Source organism: Piliocolobus tephrosceles, chromosome 1 (genome assembly GCF_002776525.5).
Source record: "Piliocolobus tephrosceles isolate RC106 chromosome 1, ASM277652v3, whole genome shotgun sequence".
NCBI lineage: Eukaryota > Metazoa > Chordata > Mammalia > Primates > Cercopithecidae > Piliocolobus > Piliocolobus tephrosceles.
In genome coordinates this window covers 129,991,105-130,016,372 of record NC_045434.1, presented here as the reverse complement: position 1 = coordinate 130,016,372, position 25,268 = coordinate 129,991,105, and the positions used below count along the sequence as shown (strand labels likewise).

At 40.1% G+C, this 25,268-nt stretch overlaps 1 protein-coding gene across 2 annotated transcripts in view; it reads right to left on the bottom strand.

Moving 5' to 3' along the window:
• Positions 1–7,134: 7,134 nt before the first annotated feature.
• The window catches only part of TGFBR3 (transforming growth factor beta receptor 3), a 207,410-nt gene continuing 189,276 nt past the window's right edge, over positions 7,135–25,268 (bottom strand). For both annotated transcript variants that reach the window (XM_023231020.2, XM_023231021.2), the window contains exons 16-17: positions 22,725–22,832; positions 7,135–10,599 (exon numbers count right to left, since the gene is read on the bottom strand). In XM_023231020.2, coding sequence (XP_023086788.1) covers positions 10,481–10,599; positions 22,725–22,832 — 227 coding nt within the window. In that variant the 3' untranslated portion in view covers positions 7,135–10,480. The remainder of the gene's footprint in view (positions 10,600–22,724; positions 22,833–25,268) is intronic.

Here is a 25,268-nt window from a genome sequence, read left to right as displayed (position 1 = left end):
GAACAGCCTGGCCAACATGGTGAAATCCCATTTCTACTAAAAATACAAAAATTAGCTGGGCATGGTGGCAGGTGCCTGTGGTCCCAGCTACTTGAGGGGCTGAGGAAGGAGAATCACCAGGAAAGTCAAGGCTGCAATGAGCCAAAACTCTGCCATTGCACTCCAGCCTGGGCAACAGAGCAAGATTCTGTCTCACAAAAAAAAAAAAAAAAAAAGTTTTCTCCCTACACCACCCCTGCACCATACAGAATCCATGTGACTTTCCCTTTTAAAAATTCAGCATTATTTCAACACTGTTGTCAAGTACACTGCGTTCTTTGCAGAAACTATGTCATAGGCAGTTTATGAACCGGGACAAGTAACAGACCAGCAAAAGCTGCTCCACCCAAATCACTTATGAAGACTTTCAGCTTTGAGTCTTTGATTGGTCAAATGGAAGGAACCAAGTTGGATTTTAAAGCTGAGAAATGGGCCGGGCGCGGTGGCTCAGGCCTGTAATCCCAGCACTTTGGGAGGCCGAGACGGGCGGATCACGAGGTCAGGAGATCGAGACCATCCTGGCTTACACGGTGAAACCCCGTCTCTACTAAAAATACAAAAAACTAGCCGGGCGAGGTGGTGGCGCCTGTAGTCCCAGCTACTCGGGAGGCTGAGGCAGGAGAATGGCGGGAACCCGGGAGGCGGAGCTTGCAGTGAGCTGAGATCCGGCCACTGCACTCCAGCCCGGGCGACAGAGCGAGACTCCGTCTCAAAAATAAATAAATAAATAAATAAATAAATAAATAAATAAATAAATAAAGCTGAGAAATTCTTATTCTCCTTGTCCGTTCCCTCTTTTCTTGCACAGGTGGTGTGCTTTGGTTGATAAAAGGATAATCAGTTCTGGGGCTTCTGAGCAGAAAGAAAATATTGATAATATGTTAATAAAATAGAAAGGAAAATGATTGAGTGGTGTGTGTGTATGTGTGTGTGTGTGTGTGTGTGTACTCACATTCCCACCCTTCATTTCTTTTTAAGTCAAGGTAGAGTTCACTTCAGTCATGTGGTTCTACATTTAAAGTTTTTTTTCTTTTTAATGAATTCTCAGAGGCAGTAAACGCAGAAAGTCATTAAAAATTAATTCAAGCTGTGACCTTCTGAGGAAGGGGAGGTGATGTCATATGATGACCTTTATTTTAAGTGTGAAATCAAATCTACATGAAGTACAGTGTTCACTTCCTCTGAAAAAGTTGAGATGGAAATCTAAGCACAAAGGCAACAAATATGCCAAAAATCAAACTTTTGATTATCAATGACATCTATAAAAATTAATCCGGCCATTTGCCCATTTTCAAACATGTCGCATTGGGGAAGAGCAATGCTCTAGGTTTGGCTTGCTTTGAAACAAAAAAGATGCCTATATTTGGCATTTGGTAACATTTCTTCACTTTACAGAATGATTATAACATTCACAAGTGGCTACATGAAACCAACACTTTATAAATAATGTTTGATTAGGGAATATTAATTTTTTCATAAACATGGCGAGGGAGGAAGAGGAGGAAGAGCAGCAAATTATCAAGAATACTGTGTGGAACCATGAAAAGTTTGGGATAGACCTAACATTGATTTGCTTTTTATTTACTAGACAACCTTTTCTCTCTCTCTCTGTTTTTTTTTTTTTTTTTTTTGGAAATAATGGGGAAAGAAATTACATCTGTGTCTCCTTTTAATAATAAAAATCAGACAACTCACAACTCTTATATAGGTCATGAAATTATAACATTTTTGGATCATAGACTCTTATAAGAATCTAATGAAAACTATGACTTATTGTCATATGTAAGGGCCTAATGAATTAGATCGATTTCTGGTTGTTTTACTTGTCTGTTTGAGTAATCCATTTAACTATTCCTAGCTAATACCACGTTATTTTAATTACATGATTTTATACTATATCTGCTAAGGTCAGACTATCTCACCATTCTTTTTAAAAGTATTAATTCAATGGGAAGTGAATAAACATTTTAATAAATGCTTCCAATAGAATTGAATAATCATCTGGAAAGAAGCAAAAATAGGCCCCTACCTTCATATCATACACAGATGTATGGATAAAGACTTACCTACATTTTAAAAATAAAAATTTAAAAGTATTAGTATATATCTAGAGTCAGAGAAACCCTAAGCAAGACAGGGAACCCAGAGGCCAAAAGGAAAAGATAAGTATCTTCAACCACATGAGAATTAAACATTTTGTCTTGGCAATATCAATTAGAAACAAAATGGAAAGACCATGAGAGACTGGGAAAATATTTCTCATACATGACATGTGACACAGAATTTCACTAATGTACGAATCATTAAGAAAAAGACAATTCATTAGAAAAATGGTCAAAGAAAATAGAAATTTACAGGAGAATCTGGAAAAGACTGATTTGATAATTTAAAACTTAAGTCATTGCAGATAATACAAATCCAAGTGAGATACAATTTTGTATCAGATTGGCAAAATTTAAAACACATAACACTGGTAACAATGATAGTAGGTAATATTTATTAAGTGATTAGTATAAGGCTAAGAACTTTATGTGGACTAGCCATTTAATATTCACAACAATGCTAAAATGTAGATTTTTTTAATATCAAGGAAACAGTTCACCTAGCAAATGGTAGCACCAAGATTTAAATCTTATGCCTAGAGCCCAGACTTCTGTTTCAACGTAGGCAATGTTGATGAGGAAGCCAGGGAATGTGCACTCATACATTGCCTGTAGTGATGGTGTGATTTTCAAAAACCTTTAGAGACAGTAATGTGGCAACAAATATTAAGATTAATTTTAAAAACTCATTCTCTTTGACCTGCCATCCCAGGAATAAAAGAACCACCAGGATCTTGGCATTATCTGTTCTTTGACTACTTGGTAGAATTTCCCTGTAAAACCAGCTGGGCTTGGCAGTGTTTTTTGTTTGTTTGTTTTAAATTTTGTGTTCTATTTTGTTGTGAGTAGATTTTAATTTAGTTTTTACTTTTTTTTTATTTTATTTTTCCCATAAGCCTCTTGTCCTCCTAGATCTTACTTTTCTTAAATGTAAGGATTTATTTTGAATTTTTATTGCTTCTTGAAATAGTTTTGCAAAATTACATTTTTACTAGGAAGTCATCAGTGCCATCCACTAAGTTTTTGTCTCCTAGTTCCCTATCTGCCTGATGATGCTGGTACTGGGTACTAGGCAAGCGGCGCTCAACTTCCTGCTCTGATAATCCCTGCCCTGGGCCCTCAGCGATCTCTGTTCACCTTTTCAGCCCTTTAACATCTGCTACACCAAGTCCTCACATTCATTTCTTTCTATTGAAATAGTCAGAGTGGTTTTTGTTTACCCAACAGAACTCTCTATCCCTGACACATCACCCACATTGTGTTTTCTAATTTATTAAAATAAAGTTTATGATGATCCATTATTAAAATTTCTGCTATATCTGTTGTGTCTTTTTTTAACTTCTAATGCATGTATTTACTTTTACTTAATTTTTGCCTATCTCCAATAGTCTTTTAAAGTAATCATTAACTTGCCATGTTGGATACTCTTACATTTTCTATCTTTTTTTTCCAGTGTACAACTTAGAGCAATTTAAGTTTCTCCATAAGTTACCTGCTTTAGCTGCATGTTTGAATGTAGTATTTTCACTGTTTTTCAAGTTTAACCATCTAATTTTTTTTTCTTTTTCTTTTTTTTCCCTTGAGATGGAGTCTTGCTCTATCACCCAGGCTGGAGTGCAGTGGTGTAGTCTCGGCTCACTGCAACCTCTGCCTCCCGGGTTCAAGTGATTCCCCTGCCTCAGCCTCCTGAGTAGCTGGGACTACAGGCACCTGTCACCCTCCCCAGCTAATTTTTCTATTTCTGGTAGAGATGGAGTTTCACTATGTTGGCCTGGCTGGTCTTGAACTCCTGGCCTTGGGTGATCCACCTGCCTTGGCCTCCCAATCCAATTTTCATTATGACTTCTTCTTTGAGCAATGAATTAATTAGAAGTGTTTTTTTTTTTCTTCCTCCATTTAACTGATTGTCAGAACATATAAAGTGGTTTTTTTTCTGCTTTTTTTGTTTTGTTTTGTTTTGTTTTTAGACAGTGTTGTGCTCTGTCACCAGGCTAGAGTGCAGTGGCATAATCTCAGCTCACTGCAATCTCTGCCTCCTGAGATCAAGCAATTCCCCTGCCTCAGCCTCCCCAGTAGCTGGGACTACAGACGCATGCCACCACGCCTGGCTAATTTTTTTGTATTTTAGTAGAGACAGGGTTTCACCATGTTGACCAGGATGGTCTTGATCTCCTGACCTCGTGATCTGCCTGCCTTGGCCTCCCAAAGTGCTGGGATTACAGGCGTGAGCCACTGCGCCCGGCCATAAAGGTTTTTAAATTCCTACATGTATTGAGTATTTAAAAATCACTTTCGTATTCATTTTTTAACTATTTGTATTGTGATTAGGTAACCTGATCAGTATGATTAAATTTTGTGATATTTGCTGAGAATGCCATTATAGTTCCAGGAGTGGTATATACAAAATTCTCAAACTGGGGGACACAGGATGCTATGTATGAATCTTAAATCAAGCTTAATTACATTGTTCAAATCTTTCATATCTGAATATTTTTGACTTGTCAACTTCTGAGAGTGATATGTTAAAATATCCTACTGTGATGATGAATTTATCAGTTCCTCTTTTTCCGCTTTATTATTCTGTCACTTTTTTTTTTTTCTCTTTAAAGCATTGGAGTGTGAGAACATGATAGGTAAGGATATTAACTACAGCAGAATATCTTGGCAAAAAACTAAAATGTCCATTACTAGTGCATTATCTGAATTCATTGTAAAAAATATTATGCAGCCACCAAAAATCATGAAATTTGTCCCATATCTAATAATCTACAGGAGGTCCATGTTAAGTGAAAAAGGCAAGTTGCAGAGTATGTATATTGTGATCCCATTTTTAGTAAGCGAAACAAAAACTTCTATATTCATGAACACGTTTCAATATGTTTGAGTTTGAAAAAAGGCCGTTAACATCAGCTCCTCTAGGTAAGTGACTGGAGGGAGTAGGAAGGGTAGTGTTAACAAATATCTTTGTATTTCACTTCCTATGAAAACCATGTTTTTATTTGGGCAATTTAAGGTAAGCCTAATAAGAAAATGATGATGATTAGCATTCATCTCAGGAGGCCTGAGAAAGATATGCCATATGAAAAAAGCAAGTCACAGGCTGGGCATGGTGGCTCACACACCTGTAATCCCAGCACTTTGGGAGGCGGAGGTGGGTGGATCACTTGAAGTCAGGAGTTCAAGACCAGCCTGGCCAACATGGTAAAACCCCATCTCTACTAAAAATATAAAAATTAGCTTTGGGTGACAGAGTGAGACCCTGTCTAAAAAAAAGAAAGAAAGAAAGAAAGAAAGAAAGAAAAGCAAGTCACAACTGTTATAATCCAATCTTCTTTTTTGACAGGGCCTTCCTCCGTCACCCAGGCTGGAGTGCGGTGGCACAATCTCAGCTCACTGCAATCTCCACTTCCTGGGTTCAAAGATTCTCCTGCCTCAGCCTTCTGAGTAGATGGGATTACAGAGGCATGCCACCCCAGCCCGCTAATTTTTGTATTATTAGTAGAGACAGGGTTTCACTATGTTGGCCAGTCTGGTCTCAAACTCCTTACCTCAAGTGATCTGCCCACCTTGGCCTCCCAAAGTGCTGGGATTACAGGCATGAGTCACTGCACTGGGCCATAATCTAATCTTATTTAATGACAAAGACATGTTGATATGAATTAAGGAAACATCTGGGAACACATATACTAAACTGGTATTCTTATATTCAAGTTGGAGGATTACGGAGGCCTTTTCATTGCTACATGTTCGTATTCTTTGCATTCATTTTATACATATATATTGTTTGAACAAGAAAGATAATTCTTACAAAAAGCCTATGGACTCCCACCAAAAACAACAGCCGAGACACATCTGCAATAAAATCCTACATGCAATTCCGGCCACTTCACAGACTCTCTGAAGCCCATTTATTAATCATCCAGGTTTTTCCTTCAGTAGACACAAGGAGAGTTTGATGGCAAACAAAATTCATTGACCTGCCAATTCCTCCCACATATCCTAAGAGGAGCTGGTTGCACGGGGCACCGTAGCTGTGAAATGCAGCTTAACGCTATTCCTGCTCTGAGGGTACCCACCTGTGTAAAATGTGAGGGATGGGCTGCTGGCTTTGACACCAAATCATCTAAGTCACTAAAAATCTCAAAAGGGGAGTGTGATCTGTAAATGCATACTCAATGCTGTAATGTAATATTTGATATTGAACGAGAACTTTTTTCATTACAAATTTGGGGGTGAGGATGCCAAACAGAACTGAGCTCTGGAGAGGTGAGAGAAGTAGCTGGGAAGGCAGGCAGATTAGCCTCCTTGGAACCACGCTTAGGAATCTGCACTTCAGCCTGAAGGCAAATTGGGGAATTACTTAAGGGCCTCAAAATGGAGTCTTTTTAGGATTACTTTGGCTGCATGGTGGAGAAAGAATTGAAGGGAGCAAAACGGAAAGTTGGCATACTAGTTAGGAGGCTGCTGCAATGACTCAACTCAAGAGACAATGGCTCTTGAGCAGTGTGTAACAACAGCCGGAGTAGGAATAAGTCAGTGGTTTGAAGAGACATTTTAGAGGTAGAATAACACTTGGACTTATTGATGTGGGAAGAGGGGAGCCAAAGAGGCTGTAAATTCCCAGGTTTCTGGCTTGGACAACTGGAAGACGGTGGTACCATCTGGAGATATGGAATGCTGGAAGCAGCACTGGGGTATTTGAAGGGGCTAAAAATAGTAGACCTTAAACACGTATTATTTTTCTTTCTTTGACTCTGGGCTAGACACCCACTTCCAAGTCCCCTGCCACGTTTCTCTGAGAAGAGCGACAGCTCCTGCTGCACTCTTCTTATAGTCCGTACGCCCTTCCTTCTGCTCTGCACCTCTTAGCCTTTCTCCTCCCTCTTCCTCATCAACACAGTTGGAGCAGACGATACATTCAGGAGGAAGTCACAGTGAAAAAAGTTACATCAGCCTGAGGGTAGAATTTAATGATGACAAGACAAGACACATATTAATAATTGATATATATCTTTTTATTATGCACAGATAAAAGACTTAAAACTGTGGTTATCAAAACTATACATCTAAGCATCTTCACAAAATAGCTGACACACTGAACAGAGAAAAGAATACAATAGGGGTGTTCAAACTGGCCACAGGGATTTTAAGGGTACTCTTTTTACCCTCATAGATGATGAAAACCAGCAACAAAATCAGGCTCATTCAGGAAAAACCAGAAGAGAGAAGCATTGTATTTGGAAACTGATAATAGTCCTTTTCAGAAAAACATCTGTCAGTTTCATGAACAACCCCAGATAAAACAAACATGAAAAAAATCACATAGGATTCACCCAACAAAATGTGCTCTGTTAACACAACCAGCAGTACAATCATTCGAACCATGAGGTAGTTACAGTACAAAAAGACTGGCACGCGTGTGAGCACCCCACACACACACACACAATCATGCCCACTAAGAACACACGCAAGAAATGGATTTACAATCTTATTCCAAGATAAGGAAAAAAACATTTTTTTTTTGTTTAGAAAATGCTATAGAAACAGTTTAGACAGTAGAAATCTCTGGCTTTTTAAAATACAGAATAACAGCTGGTAAACACCACATGGTGAAAAGCTATAGCGTATTATACAGACAATCTGCCTTGGAGTTTAGGGCATTTCAACAACAGCTTCAGCATCAAACAAACAAAACAAAATGGCTTCTGCAAATTAAGGGTGTAGCCTGCAGAAATAACAAAAGACTGCAGATAGAAGAGTTCAGCTGAAATACAATACTTTTAAAGAAACTTGTAGAACATGTTCTAAAAGTAGAGCTTGTACTTTGTATTAAAACTGTAAAGTGTGAAGCAATTAGAAATACTGTAATGAGAAGCTAGGGAGAAAATACCTTATTTTTTTAATGTTCATTTTTTAGAAACATTTCAGAAATACTTAACAACATTCACTCTCCAATATGAGATTAGGTTTTATTGACACAGATTTCTTGATCTGAAGAAAGAATACTTCTGACAATGAGACCCAAACAAATAAAAGGTGTTTTTTTTCCTCTCTCTCTCTTTTAAACAAATCTTTTGGTTTGCATCTATAAATTTGTAAATTAATTTTAAATTATTTATAAAATCATTGGCAATGTAGCATCTCTCTTAAAAATATATATTTAAATATATTACAGAAGGTTTTAACTCTGCCCTTCTAAGACATCGATCTTTTAATATCTCCTAATAGCTAATTTTCTTTTTTAAAAAGATGGAAAGGGTTTTTTAAAAAAGCAAAGGACTGATAAAAAGAATTCACAGTAGCTGAAATTAAACATTTCATATGGAGTAACTTAAATTTATCTAAAACACTTAAATATATCTTTATACACAGATTTTGTAGTAAAATATAGCTATAAGTGACTTAAAGACTCTAGTCTTCTTTGAAGACATCTTTAAACTTTTTTTATACATAGAATATGCTAAAACAATACATTCCACTGAAGGTTAGGCAAAGCGCATTATTTTCAAACACAGGTAGCGTAATCTAGGTCCTCCACTCTGATACCCTTCTGTTAAAAAAAAAAAAAATTAAAGGAAAAAAATTCTCTAAACTCATGTCTTCTTCCTTTGTATATGGAAATCTGGAAACTTTTCAGTAGATCAATGTAGATAGCCTGGAAATCTCAGCCCTAAAGTAATCTGTTCTGGTTAAAATTTTCCTTATTGAATGTCTGTATCTATCAGGTTAGTCAGATTATTACTCAACGATTTGGTAAAAATGATTGTCAATTTCCATATACTTGTTTCCCATGTAGACATTGCCCTAAGGTTTTAAGCTTCATCAGCATTTCCTACTGAGGTTCCATTCACAGACAACCAGGCATAACTTCCTTATTTTAAGGGCAGTGGGATTTGCTTATGAATATTTTGGGGGCAGAATCTAACTTGTTCTACTTACGGAATTCTAAGTTGTTTGGGGGAATTCTGGAAAAAGCAATGAAGCTATCTTCAGCAGTAAAATAATTTAGCATGATAATTTCCCTCTGGCATTCTCTCTCTTTTTTTTTTTAACATAGAGGTATCACTGAGCTTATTTTAGCTGCAAAGTGGCATCTTATTATTCCATTTAATGAAATTCCCCTCAAGCCCTTTTTGAGTTTGGGATATATTTAAGGCAAGAGAAGTAAGGCAATCCAAGTAAGTGCCCTTTTCCAATCTCAGCACTGTCTTGGTGGAATTGGCGACACTATTCAGATAACCAACTGGAGACCAGGATTTGCCATACATTTGCATCTCGCTAGAGTTTGGTTTTTATAAAAGGGCCTATTTTTTTTTAAGTTGACATGTTTTGAGTGGAAACACTCACCCTACCAAATATACTTAAGAATAAGTTGCAACTCTAAAAGCGTAAGGACATTTTCAAATTTTCTCCAGCTGAGAAAATGAATGTGCCAGATGACATATTATATACTTCTACTTGCATACACATAGAAATATATCACTGTGCAAATTTCTCCTTGATTTTATAACTGAATTTCACCTCAATTTATACATTAATTTGCCAGAACAAAATATTAGGAATGGGCACAATCTGTGGTTCCTGATTTTGGTCATTTTCAATTTCTGTAGGCCTGTAAGAAATACAACATTTGCATTAAGACATTTTGCAGTGGGGTATGCAAGTATGGGAAGAAACAGGAAGCAGATAAGGTCATCAGCATTGGTTTTGGCCCAGGGCGTAAGAAAGGAATGTTGCCTTGACACTTGTCAGGGTGCAGTCCCTGAGGGCAGCATCCATCAAGGGACACATCAGACCCCACAGGGTGTGGCAGCAAAGTCAGAAGCGTGCATCCAGATGAAGGTGCGAATTAGACAGGAGGAACGCTTAGAAAGCCTCAAAGCATTTCTTGTTTTACATCTTGGTTCAGATATAAAGAATCTTTGGCCGCATCTCCTCACTGGTTCTACTATCTGGCTATTAACCCTCTACCAACTCCTTGAGTCTGGGTAAAACTCAGGGCCCCAAATTATATGTTCTCACCTGGACAAAGCAGCATTTTAAAAACTGGCATGTGTTTCACATTGAAAACCCCCAAGGCTGTGAGGGGCTGGTGGAGAAGACCACCATTTTAGCTTTCTCACATGAATTCTAGTGTGGTACAGAAGCCCAGGGTTATGTTTATATTAGCCCTGGGTGTGGGGTGAATACAATGGGTGATCTTTATACTGAAATTCATTCTGTCTTTATAAGGGAACCAAAATCCAGCCCTCTGAGTCTGGACATGAGGCTCAGTCATTGGTCCTGCCCTTGGCAGTAGCTGAGCTGGGCTGGGCTGGGCTGGGCTGGGCTGGGTTGGGCTAGGCCGTGCTGCTGCTGGAGCAAGGCGTGCTCTGCGTGCTGCCGATGCTGTGGGCAGCGCTGCTGTTTTCCGAGGCTGGCGGGGAGGTGGGGACTTGCTGCCTTCCTGCGGTCTCCCCTGCAGTTAATAAAGAAAAGGCAGAGTCAGAGAAAGACGCATATTATGCATGTGCATTCCTGAAAAGATCATTTATTCCGCACTTGCCATTTTAACCGATGTTTTTCTCAACCAGGGACAGAAGCAACTAGACTAGGTCCTAGATGGCTGGAATACCTTCTAAAACAAGGTTTTGCTATTTGTTGTTTTATTTTTAAAACATCATGAATAGGAAAAAGAAGACAGTTGACTGACAGGCAGCTCTAGTGGCTAAGACCTCTGACAGTTGATGACAAAGTCCCTGAATTTCAGGGTCTACAACCTTTGATGAAAACACCACCACTTGGTCTGTGTGAACTGGCAACTGACCAGCACCTGTATTCAGGAAACACTGTCCGTCTTCTTTCATTAAGATATTGTAGGATTTGGAGGGTGTGACCTTTAAATTGTAGTTAAGAGAACCTTGGAAGTTTGGGAGCCTTGTTCTGAATGCACTTGTTAAAAACAGGAGTGAAATACAGACTTTGTCCTAGCTACAGTAAAGAGAGCCTTGTGTGCCAAACAGATAAATTACCTGAGAAATTGGGGTGGGAGATAGCTGTTATTGGAAAAACCTTTTGGGGAAGGGGTTTAGCTGTTTGCAGACGGGGACTGCAGTTGCCAGCGAATGGCCTCTCTTCCCCACTGAGGTTCCCTGTGGGGTGCAGTGTGAGTATCTCCTAACACTTTAAGCATCCCACTTTTCATTACACACCCCACTGCATTTTAGTTAAAGCCATTCATCGTGCCAAATGTGCAGTGCTTTGGAGAGGAAGGAAACCTCAAGTCACACACATGGTTTGCATTTAACAGTGCAAAAGGCCCTAGAGTTAGTCTTCTCTTCGGCAAAACTGGCCTCAGTGCAACCCTCAAAAAATGGCTCTAGGTAGGGAAAAGTGATCAGGGCTCTCCAATAAAAAACACTGCACTTACTTTGAAAAGTCAGAGCATAAACTTCATAAACTTCTTGTAAGCAGCATCCCCTCCTTCAATGTGGGAAACCCCAGAGGGCCAGGCCTGTTTATGAATGAGCCTCCTCTTTCCTGTCATGCTGAAATACACATCTATCAGCCGGAGATAAGCAACCCTCCCAGCTGCTTCATTAAAACAAAACACTCAAGGAAAGGCCCTGCCCTCCAGTGCAGGAACTTGGCCCCATTACTTCCATTCTCTTTCTGGGGCCCCTCAAAAGCCTCTGTGAAAAAAGCAGTTCTGCAAAATGTAGAACTGGCTCATGTCCCTGGGTCTGGTTACAGCTTTTCCTGTCACCCCTTTCATGAACCACACAGTTATACACACTTTTGCATCAACCTCAAAGTATTTATGTGCTTGTTGTAAGTTTGGCCCTTGTTGTACTTCCTCTAATTATCTTTTCTTCTGGGATTGGCGGGATGGATACGGGACTGGGGTCAATATTCCTGAGAAGCGGAGAAACACTGCTTTACACTGCCTTTTTTTTTTTTTTTTTTTTTGAGACGGAGTCTCACTCTGTCCCCCAGGCTGGAATGCAGTGGCGTGATCTTGGCTCACTGCAACCTCCACCTCCCAGGTTCAAGCAATTCTCCTGTCTCAGCCTCCCGAGTAGCTGGGACTACAGGCACGTGCCACCATGTCTGGCTAATTTTTTGTATTTTTAGTACAGACAGGATTTCACTGTGTTAGCCAGGATGGTATCGATCTCCTGACCTCATGATCTGCCCACCTCGGCCTTCCAAAGTGCTGGGATTACGGGCGTGAGCCACCATGCCCAGCTGAAACACTGCTTTTGACTTTTTTGGAAACCTATGTTTTGGACGCTCCCCAGCACTGCCCTCTACTCTTCATGTGTGTGTATAACTAAGAGTGGGGAAATCTGCCCCCATGGCAATAACTTTCTGCCAAAAATTCACTTTCCCCAGAGTAGAAGCTTTATTTCTAGAAGGGAATCAAATCTCTTAACTACCCTGATGTCAAAACAAAAACAGAAAACCTCCAGAGACCCAAACAACTCTAGATATGCTTTATGAATTCGACTCCCTTACAAACCACATGTTGGTCCATACCCGGCTGGATCCTCACATAATCAATTAGAAGGACTAATGTGGCTATGCACGAACCATGTTTTAAACTTACATTTTCCTATTTAAATAAGGATACATCTGAAAAGCAGGAGGCAACTCCATCTTTTTCTTTTTTGGCTCACCTGGGCTTTGCTCAGCCCAATAACAGGTAAAAAAGTAAGAAGGCCTTGCTTCATCTAGCAATAGGGAGCAAGTTTGCTCCTCCAGGAGTTGCCCTGTGCTTGATTATTCACATTCAGGAAAAGTGCCAGGACTATGCCCTGCCCAGGAAGCCTGAATATCTGCTTTCCGATGTCTATTTGCCAAATATAATTTGTTGCCATGTCAGTTTATTTTCATCAGTGCCTATTAAAGAGACCTTTCAATTTCCCGAGTTTTGGAAACTCTTGTTCTGGTGATGCAAAACACTTCAGAACAAAACCCCAAACAAAACAAAGAAGCCTCTCCACTCGAGACTGCAGGATACATCTCACCAGCTGGATGAGTCAAGTTAACCTGATATTATATTGACTTTGATCCAATAATGGGCCAAGGTGAATCTCTGTCTGAGAATCTGCTGGGAAATATCGAAAGTCCCCTCTTCAGACCATCCTTTCCACTTCTGTGGCTATTTTCACATGTAAGATGCAAGGTTTCTCAATATAACCATGTTTTAAAAATAACTCTTACCGGCTGGGTGCAGTGGCTCACGCCTGTAATCCCAGCACTTTGGGAGGCCGAGGCAGGCGGATCATGAGGTCAGGAGATCGAGACCATGGTGTAACCCCGTCTCCACTAAAAATACAAAAAAATTCGCTGGGCGTGGTGGTGGGCACCTGTAGTCCCAGCTACTTGGGAGGCTGAGGCAGGAAAATGGCGTGAACCCAGGAGGCGGAGCTTGCAGTGAGCCAAGATCACGCCACTGCACTCCAGCCTGGTGACAGGGTGAGACTCCATCTCAAAAAAACAAAACAAAACAAAAAAACCTCTTACCTTCTGACAGAATTAAGAAAAAGTTTTTTCACTGTCAAATGGAAGTGATGCTACAGAAAAATTCACCATGAGGAAGAAAGTTGAATGTGCAGGTGCTTCTACTTAATGGGCCAACAGAGACCCCTGGGTTTTCTGAGATGGGTCTTTTGGCTGTCTGCTCTCCATTGCAGTGGTCTCTGATTTTGTGGAGCACTAACTTTCTCTAAAACATCCCTTGGGTGACAAATATAACCAGGCTGCTCCTAAAGGAAACGGGCAGGGAGGACCTCGTGGCTAAGCAGACTAGGCCCAATTAACACATCTAAGAAAATCAAGGAGGGTGCCCTTGCTCGTAAATAAATATCAAACTTGGTCAGCAGAGGAAATGTATTCAGTCTTCATGCTTTCCTCCTAAAATCTCAAACCACATTGAGGGAACAGAGATTTGAGAGGAGGGAGAGTGAGTAGGGGAGAGAGGAATTTGGTGTCTGACATACTCTCGAGGAGGAGGGTACACTGAGGATAAGGACACTAAGCATTAATTCCACCCATCTCACAGTTAGCTATGGCTGGGGCTAGATACTGCCAGAGATGCCTTAAGAAATAGAAAAAGCCAGGTGTGGTCACTTACAGTGCCAGCTGCTCAGGAGGCTGAAGGGGGAGGATCTCCTGAGGCCAGGAGTTAGAGACTGCAGTGAGCTATGATCTCGCCTGTGAAGATCCTCTGCACTCCAACCTGGGCAACATAGAGAGACCCTGTCTCTACAGGGGGAAAAAAAGAAAAATAGAAAAATAGAAGCAAAAAACAAAAACAAAAACAAAAAAACCACCCCCCCCCAAAAAAAAAATCCATTTCTTAATGGAGAATGTTTTATTTCTTTAGCATGGCATGGAGTTGTCCAGATCTGACTTCCTGCTACCTCTTTGGCATCTATATTACAACTGGATTCTTATTTCTAAGTCTTTCACCATGGCAGGTCCTGGGGAAGAAACTATTCAGTAAAGATGTGAACAGCACCGGAGGACTCTGGGGGGAAACAACAGAAGAGTTAAAAAGAAAGGTGAGGGGAAGCTTGGTATTTAGGCCAAAGGAGACTATTGCAAATACTGTCCATGAGGATTATTACAAAAAGGAGCAGACAGCTGTTCTTTATCTCCCTGGAGGGCAAAACATGAGGAAATGAGTTTAAATGGCAGGATAGGGATTTAGGTCAGAAAAGAACTTGCTGATTATGAGGATTGGTTAGTTATAGAGGGAATTTACGGAATCTCCTTCTCAGGAGATATTTAAGCATAGGATTGAAAACCATATACCTGGGGGTACTTTAGATTTAATATTCCTTGATGCTAGAAAGAAAACAAAGATATTTTCTTCTAGGTCTATGTGTTGCATGCAATTTTGTATTATTTAACGTCTCAGTTTCTTGATATCCTAACTGTAATTAATTCACAAGCTCACTCTTTAAGCAGAGTGAACGATACTACCTTTAATTTTAGAGAAGTCTTCAATCACTTTTTATCATTTTCAAATTTCATTCCTCCCCAGTCTCCAAGCGAAAGACTCTTCTTTTGCAGCAAAATTCTCCAGGAGGGGTGAGTTAGATGTTGTTAGAAGTCACGGGGAAAAGACTATATCAAGAATTAAAGTTTTTCACAATGTCCTGCCTACTACTTTCTTTCTATACTCCTGCAGTGTGGCCAACCTGTTTGTATACAGACTTTGGTTTTCTGTGGTATCTTCCTTGCCTCTGTGGCCCCTGAATAGGATGCAAAGTCTGATAATAACTAAGAAGAAGAAGAAAAGCCAGGTGGAGGAGGAAAGCTGTCTCCCACAGCTATCACTACAACCCCGAGTCAGAAACTGGACTTGAAGCTGTGGTTTGTTCAACGGCTAGACTTGCTACCTCAGCAGGTGTATTAGTTGTGTTTCCCTTTAGTCAACAAAGAGATCATCGCTACTTCACAGGGTTATTGGGGTGAGCGTACTTACAACAACAAATGTGCAATAAAAGCTTTTTCAACTTTAAGGCTGCTCTGATGTGTAAGCAGAAAAAAAAAAATCTAAGAGTGTAAGGAACACTGTTTCACAGAGCATAATAATACGCTGAGGTTTTGAATTAGGTGTGCCCATCCCAACTCATCGGGCAGTTTTCAACAGCCCTCCATGGAACACACCATGTGTTCTTAAAGGAAAAGTCAAGCGCATACCCAAAAGTCCACCCGAGTCAGGTAAGAGGTTTTCATTAGGAGCAGCTCTAGAGGTGCCAATGTGTTCAGAGGCCTGCGGTTTCTCCAGGTTCCCAAGCATAGCCCGATGAAAAGAGAAATAGCAAGAGGACAGGCTAAGGTGTGATAAGGTAGGAGGCAAGAGACCAAGTCCTAGGGATCAGACAGATGCAGCTGGAACAGATGGAAATCCCAGTGTGACTATAAAGAAGGCAGGCTCCACTCTCTTTTCACTCAAATGCTCATATCATTATTTTATAAAACCATTAAACACAGAGGTTAAGATGAATGCCTTCTGCTTTCCTGGTGTCTATTGGCGTGTCTTTTTCTCTCAAAAAACAAAGCACCTCCCAGAGCATCTGGCCATTCATACCCTTCCCCCTTCTTCTCACCCTTCCCTCAGTTTCCATGAGAGGTTAATAGAAAACTTAATTCTTCAGATTAGAAACACTTCTTCCTTCTCCAGTGAGACTTCCCTTGTCAGTTCTCCATTTTTCTGACAGAGTTCATCAGGTCATTGCTTTCCTAAAGGTTGGCATGTGTGCCTGTAGCTGGGTTTCTGCCCGAGCCAATCTGCTTATAATCAGTCTGTTTGGTTATTCTCTTCCTCTGAATATATGGGGACTCCATGACAGCAAGGACTTTGTGTTGCTCATGGCTATTTTACCAGTGCCCAGAATAGTGTTGGCATTTAACAACAGCTTAAAAAATCCATTGAATAAGTGAGTGAAAGAACGAATAAATGAGTGAACAAACCAAAAACATTTAGCTGATACTAAACAGAGGCAAAAAGAAAAACCAAAATACTTGCTAATTAATGTTTATTATCTGATAAGCAGAAGGAAAATAAAAAGATTATGGCTACATGACCTTTGAATTTGTAATAACACAATGGGAAGAGACGAGAAGAGTGAACTCTGAATCAAGAAAGCAAGGTTCCAGTCCTGACTGCTGTGCCTGTGTAACTTTGAGTTGGTCACATCAGTTCTCTGGACTCAGTTTTCTCGCTATGTAAAAAGGAAATGTTGATGCAGACTAGTAATTTTCCAAGGACGCCCTTTAAGAAACCGATTTAAAACAAAAAACAAACAAACAAAAAGCAAGGGTACGACTTTGCAGAGAGAGTGCATTTAAAGGCACTGACTTGCATTTCTTTCCCAAATCTTACCACAAGGACAGTAAATGGATTTTTAAAGGCATAAACACATGACAACAAAGATAACAAAAGTAAAGATAACAACAATAAAATATTGGAAGCTGGTGAGGAAATGGGTGAGTGGCAACTGACTTGGCAGACTCAAGAGAGCTGAAACCTAAGCCAACAGTGGGGAAAAACTGAGAAACAACCAATTTATGTCACCGAACCCTTAAAAAACTAAGGGAATGGTGGCATCAGGCACCTCTGGAAACCTCTCTTGAATGTATGGCTATAAGCAAGAGAGGTTGGCTGAACTATATGAGAAGCAGAATAGTTCTCTACATTTCCTCCCTCACTCCACTGGGCTGAGATCTGCCCTTCCTAATCCAGGAAGAAGAGGGGAAGTTTACTCTCTTAAGAGGAGGAAACTGAAGGTTCCAGGAATGATCAACACCAGGCACACTTGAGGGCAACAGTACCACATTCAAAAGCGGGGGACTCAGCAAATATATATTAATACATATTTTGGCTCACCTGGGTTTCTTTTGCTCAGCCTAAAAAGAGATAAAGCAAGATGGCCTTGCCTCATCTAGCAACAGTGAAACTCTGAATCAAGAAAGTAGGGTTCCTGTCCTGACTAACTATGTAACAAGTTTGTCTCCCGCAGAAGTTGCTATGCGCTTGATTATTTGCATTCGGGAAAAGTGCCAGGACTATACCTTGGGCAGGAAGTCTGGGTATTTGCTTTCTGGTGTCTATTTGCCAAATATAATTTGTTGCCATGTCAGTCTATTTTAATCAATGCCCATTATAAAGGTCTTTCAACAGCCAGTCCTATACCTTTCAAGCAGGAAACAGAAAAACATATTTTATGGAAGCCTGATGAGCTAAAGAGGAAAGATCTGATGATGAGATATCAGGGGTTCATCAATAAAATGGCCCAGTCAGATCACCCTAAGGAAGTTCACAATCAATACGTACCACCCACAGCTTAGCATTTCCTCATTCTTAAATAATCCTATATTAATATTCTCAGATGATACTGTACCCATGAAACAAGAATAGAACCTTTTTTTTAAAGGAAAAGAAATTCATAGGAAAAAAGTTATTGGAATTAAAAAATTTGAAGCCAGTATTAAAAACTCAGTAGATAACTGAAAGATAAAGATGAGAAAAACTCCCAGAAAATAAAGAAAGCAGAAAGATGGAAAACAGGAAAGAAAGGAAAATTAAAGGACAAGAGGTTCAACTTTCAAATAAATAAAATGATTTCTAAAATGAGAGAAAACAGAAAAAAGGGGGTGAGAAAAAAAATAAATCATTTTTAAAACTCTTAGTACTGAAAGACAGGAGTTTCTAAACTGAAAGGGCCCAATTATTGACCAGCACAACGTATAAAGATACATCTAACTCAAGAGATATCACTGTAAAATTTCTTCCAGAAAGAAAAACAGGTCATATGCAAAAGGGATCAGGAATCTGCACAGCTCTGAACTTCTCAACAGCAATCCTCAGAGCTAGAAGACAATGAGGAGGGCTTTCAAAAGGCCAAAGGAAAAAGTATCTATAATCTAACATTCTATACCCTGCCAAACTATCTACCAGGTGTTTCTGTTAAACAAGGATATTTTCAGACATGCAAGGTGTGAAAAACATTTGCCTCCTATGTACACTTTAAACCAGGAACAAGAAAGGCAGGAGGTACATGACACAGGACATCCACAACTCAAAAGAGAAGTGAACGGAATGCACAGAATGGTAGTGAAGAAGATCATAGGAAGACAGCAGCGTTCAGAAATGGAGGGAACGGGTTCAGACAGGAGCAAGTCAGAGGCTCCAGGAAAGAGCTGAAGAAAAGGAATCAGTAGAACATTCCATATGTCTCAATGTATTAAAAGGAGATTGAGACAGCTGGCAGGGTCAGCAGAAGAAATAATGATAAATATATAGAAAATTAAGCTAATGACTGAGGCAGAAGAATGGCGTGAACCCGGGAGGCAGAGCTTGGAGTGAGCCAAGATTGCGCCACTGCACTCCAGCCTGGGTGACAGAGTAAGACTCCATCTCAAAAAAAAAAAAAAAAGAAAAGAAAAGAAAAGAAAATTAAGCTAATGGGGTAGGGTGGGGAAAGATAATAATTCTAGGGAAAATTAAAAGTCATGCAGGATATTATACATGAGTTAACTGTAATTAGCATTTAGGTAGTCATAATAATGTAAACAGTAAATGCTGATCTAACCAAAATGTCAGCATATTTCTATTAAGAGGATGGCGGGGGAAGGAGACATTTTCCATAACAGGGGGTCTACAAAAAAGGTCTAAATCTGCAAAGTCAAAAAGCAGCAATATACTCGTGGTATTTAGAAGTATGGATTAATGTCCAAAAGGATGAGCTAAGTGTTAAAAATAATGCTCCGGGGAGTGAGTTAAGAAGGTGGAGCAGTAGGGGTTTGATTTTTTTCATAACAAGTCTTGTAGGATTATTTCAACCTTTAAGCTACTTGCATGTACTACTTTAATAAAGCTAAAATGTTTTACTAGAAAATAAAAATAAAAGCATTTGTTCCTCCCTTCAAGAAAAAACCAGATATGATTTTGCATGTGATTTTAGGGACTTCATGAACTAGAAGTTAGGGACCCCTGAACTAGGTAGGGTCCCTAGGAGCATGAAGATTCTATGGTTCCAGCACCATTTCAGCCCCCAAGCACCCCTCCTCTCTACAGCATCTTAGGAGAGAATGTAAGTTTTAGGAATGGAGTTTTCCAAACAGAATTAATCCAGCCTTAAGGCAATATCTCTTATTGTGCCCAGAGTTGTCCTATGATAAAGCGGGAACCCCATCTTTGTAGGCTAACACACATTCCAGGTATGTAAGTAGATATCCACAATCCAAATTTGTGACTTGGTTTTGTGCTCTGCGCTGCACATGGAATGGAAAGCGTAAACAAAGGGAAAGTCATTCAAATTAAGGATTGTTTTTCACACAGAGGCAGATGCTATCTGAACCCCCAAATACAGCATATACGATCTGTGAGTTCCACAGCTTCAATTATTGTTGAAATTGAACGGACTGAGGTAGTATTGGTATCGTAGCTCTCCCCATTGCCCACTGCATTATAATCTTCCTTATTAATCTAAATTGCTGCTAGATGACCCAGGTAAGAAACTGAAGGGGTTCCAGAAAAGAACTATCATGTGGTCCTGAAGTGAGTCTTCTTCATGCTTGTGTTATGCTCGTATTCCTCAAGGGCAATCTATAAAATGAACCAGAGGCTACAGTTTTTAATAAAAAGTAATTTTGAAGCTGTCTCATAAGTCATGCGAAAGGATTTTAAGCCCAAATGACAGTGTCTATAAATCTTTTACCTTCTGAATCAGTGTAATTCATTTTGCTGGAAAGCATCATAGGAGGGAGGTCTTTGGTTTCATTTTTCTTAAATTTACTTACAAACCTATTTCTACATTAACAGTACTTTTAAGGCCCTCCTGAAGTCTCTGGCTTGGGGGAAAAAGGATCAGTAACAACAGACTTCCAAATTCAATGAGCATGAATACATGCCATACAACCAAGCTTTGCTTTTTGTCAGGTTTGTGTGCTTGCCTGTGGGTAACAGTCTGGATTACTGGGGGGATTTCAGTGGGGCATGTTCCAGTAGTGAGTGTCATTTGGTTGCCCTATATTCTGCCTGGACCTGGTTTCCTGGCCCAAGATTAGCTTTTAGAGTGCAGCTGTGTGACCAAGGCCAGTCAGTGGCTGAGCAGGCACATGGTAAACATCTGTGGGTGACCCAGTCTTCTTGGAGTACTTTCAAACTCATTCCCAACAGACAACATATGCTGCCAACTGCCCTAACACCTCTCAGCCAGGCAGGAGGTTGGAAAAGTTGCAAAGAACTGTTAGCTTCAGATCTGAACATGTCAGTATTCCTGTGACAAAATTCTTACTTTAAAGTGCCGCTCTGCTAAATTCTATCTTTCTGGTCCGTTTATAAACTGTTCATGAGGAAGAATGCTCCTAAACTGATTCACGGATGGTTATATAATACTCAGAATCATGACACTGGAGTCTTATTTATTTTGAGACAACTTCTCTTTCTGTTGCCCAGGCTGGAGTGCAGTGGCGCCATCACAGCTCACTTCAGCCTCAACCTCCCAGGTTCAAGTGATCCTCCCACCTCAGGCAGCTGGGACAAGAGATGCACATTACCACACCATGCTAGTTTTTGTGTTTTTTCGTAGAGACAGGGTTTCACTATGTTGCCCAGGCTGGTGTTGAACTCCTGGGCTCAAGCAATCCTCCCGTCCCGGCCTCCCAAAATGCTAGGATTATGAGGAGTCATTTTTTAGTCTTTCACATAAACATACTTCACTCAAAGTATCCCGACTCGAAACAAACACTTGAGGACTCAAAGCCCCTCTATTAGAAAGTCTTCTACGTTTTTGCCAAGAGGTTGACATTTGGGTTACTGTCCCATGCTAGGCATGAAAGAGTCCATTCCTCTCCTTCTGGCATAATCTAAAATACTTCAGTCAGGAGATGTGGTATTTAAAGTGAAAATTCTGATGAAAAAGAATCTGACACTTTTAACTACCAGAGGATCACTGTGTCATGCTTTTATTCTCAACAACTTGAGGTTTTGTCTAGCAATCAAGAGGGTAAAGATATGACTCTCCAAAATATCCTTCGGTACTTCCTTCCCCTTTAAATCAGCCATCCTTTCAGCTTGGCCCAAGGGGAAGCCAAAGATCATGGCATTCATTGGTTTAATGGACAATTAATGAAATTCTAAACAGAGAAGCTGGGCCTGCCACTTGCCTCTGACGGATCAATCTAGCACAGTTTACCTAGGTTCACAGTGTAAAACCACAAGGATCCAAGAACAAACAAGAACAAGACCAGCTAGTTCTCTAGAGTGCCTCAAAAGGCATGTCACTCCTTCCTATAGTTGTAAGGAAACTAAGAAAGAAGCAATAGCAGGGCAATCCGTTTGCTCTTTCTCCACTGCACTGAAGACTCCCTTTGCTGGCCTGCTTTCTGTATTGGGGTCAGAACAGGTTCTCTCATCAGGCTACTCTGTTTCAACCTTGGGACTGGTAGGGAGGGGCACAGCTGAATTTTGAAGATTGAGGGATAATAGCTTGAAGATGAAGTGCTCTGTTTCATCACTTTTATTTTTTCAGTTCATGGAAATCTATTTAGAAAATTTAACTTTAAGAAAAACATGACAATTTTATGTTTTATCAAAAAAGACACAGCACGGGTTAAAAAAAGGTTGAGAAAATCTGGTTTAAGTCATTGATTAAGGACTTTGATGGACAGTGCTCACTCAATACCTTGGCAGGTGTGGTAATAAAATCTTGGCTTTCTTTTTCACTTCCTCTAATTTATATGCCTATCCTTAAATCTTTGGTTTTGATGGAATGGTTTGTATTTCTGTACATTGACTGCATTAACTTTAAACTCTAACAACAAAGCAGCTTTATTAGCAGCTAAATTTCACCAACATCACAATTGCAATTAGCACAAACAGTTTAAACATTCCTTTTCTTTCCACTGTTTATGGCAAATTATACTTTTGTAAAACCCAATTTAGGCCAAATATGTAAATGTAAAAATAGTAGGAATGAACTTTCTCTTTCATTCGTTATTTCGTCCAACAAAACACTGAGTGTCTATTGTGTGGCAGGAACACAAGCTCTTCACCAACTCATAGTCAACAGTCACACTAACCTGTGTGAGAATAGATGTACCACAAGGCCCCTGTCAGGAGTGCTCCGATCACAAAGGCTGCAAACGCAATGCCCATCACGGTTAGGGTGTCCAGACCATGGAACATTGCTATAAAGGAAAGAAACCGATACACACAACTTTTCGGTTAGTCTGCATCATACACTGCAATTTTATATTTGTTTCACAAGCACTGTCATAAAGGTTGAGCACTAATAAAATCTGAGAATGCAATGAAGATTCCAATAAAATACACTGTATTTTGTAACTTGCAATTTTTTTTTTTTCAAAGGAGAAATGAAACGATCAGGTTTTCAAGGTATTCTCAGTTTGCAATTTATTTTGATCAACAAACTAACTAAAAAATCAGATTTGTTGGCCAGGCACGGTGGCTCAAGCCTGTAATTCCAGCACTTAGGGAGGCCGAGGCGGGCGGATCACGAGGTCAGGAGATCGAGACCCTCCTGGCTAACATGGTGAAACCCCGTCTCTACTAAAAAATACAGGCCGGGCACGGTGGCTCAAGCCTGTAATCCCAGCACTTTGGGAGGCCGAGACGGGTGGATCACGAGGTCAGGAGATAGAGACCATCCTGGCTAACACGGTGAAACCCCGTCTCTACTAAAAAATACAAAAACTAGCCGGGCGAGGTAGTGGGCGCCTGTAGTCCCAGCTACTTGGGAGGCTGAGGCAGGAGAATGGCGTGAACCCGGGAGGCGGAGCTTGCAGTGAGCTGAGATCCGGCCACTGCGCTCCAGCCTGGGCAGAGCGAGACACCGTCTCAAAAAAAAAAAAAAAAAAAAAATCAGACTTGCAAACTCTGTAAAATCTTAAGTCTGTCATTTCATTGTCTCACTCTGAGGACCTACTATTTGAATGGAGGGTGGCTTGAAAATTCAGTTAAGATGCTTTGGAAAATAAAGTGAACTTCCATGATCAAAATCTGCCTTATTGCTGCTTATTCACTGAACACCTCCAAAAATGACACACTGAACAGAAAATATACACCTTAGAATACTTTATACACATATTTTTGTGAACATTTACAAGTATGGAAGATAACAGAAAGAAAGGAGAATATAAAGTAAAAATAAACTGTTCCTATGGATTATAACATTTCACCGATCTCCTCATATTAAACTCTTAATCTTAACAGCTTCATATTGTGTCATTTAAAACAACCTACTTTTTAACACTTTTCCAACCGTGATCTTTCTATGAGGGGAACGGAAATACCTCCCAGTGGGGAGTGATGTCAGTTTTATGATCAGCAAAACATATAAATAGAACCAATTGTTTCTCCATTTGGCAAAGGTTTTTATATTTGAAATTAATTCCAGGCCCCAGAAATAGAACATTTCCTTTCATTTAAGAGAACTACCTTCTTTGAGTCACTTATAAAAAGTTAAAATTGGTTTCCAAGGGAGAGGAGTTTTTGGTAGAACACAATTTCTAAGGTCTCTGGGTTTTGAATGTAAGTGGGAAATACAGGATCTCCCCACTATTATCATACTATTTCTACTTTCTGCTCCAGTCAGAAGCAACTCCAGTGATCTCTATATAAATTAAATCCCTTTGCCTTTCAACTCACTGCAGTGTAAAGAAAGCTATTTTTTTACATTGAAGATTGCCATACACTCCTGTGACCTTTGAGCAGCCCAGCACTCCAAAGGCTCGGGGAAAGTATGCCATGGTGGAACGAGTCTGGAAGGATCCAAACTCCCAAGTTCTGGTCCCCACTCTTTTAGACCTGTGCTCTTTGGTGTGTTCATTTAACTTCTGAAAAATGCAGATAGCTTTGGTCACCTGCTGAAGTCAGAGGGTCAACACCTGAGTTTGTAAGACGGATGAAGATCCACTAGATGGAGGAAGAGGTGGGAAGAACTCCCTGGAGGTGAGGTTGAACCAAGCCTTCAGCCTATTCAGTCTAGTCCTTACAACTGATATTAGAAGATGATTTGCCTTTTCATACCCACAGATGCAAAAATTGAGCATGATTACAAGTTTTTAGTGAAACTATTCTAAATTTCCAAAGACGGATATGTGTCCATATGTGCCTCTCTTTGAGTTCATATTGTTCCATAATTTAAAAGTAATAATAATAATCCACTTAAGATAACGGTTTATGAAGCGCTTTGTGAAAGGAACTTTCCAGACTGATTGTTACATGTAGTGAAGAGTCAGCCATGGAGACTAATCCTGGGAGTCTTAGGAAAGGAAAAAAAAGCACAGATTCACAAATTCTCCTCAGGAGACAACATTATCTAGAAGAGCTGTGGGTGGACAGCTGGGAAGTCCAGGTTCAAGTCCTGCCTCAATGCCAATGAGGCAGGAATATTTCCGGGTCAGCATTTTCTTCTGCATAAAACAATGAAATCGGCCCAGACAATTTCCAAGTCCTCATTCTGTAACAATTAGTGTTGCTTTCTCTTTCATTCGTACATGCTCTTCCTGGCGCCCCCAGCCCTTGCACTACGGATTGTCTTTTTTTTTTTTTTTTTTGGGAAGAGAGAAAGAACAAATCTTCTACAGCATGGAACGGACCCT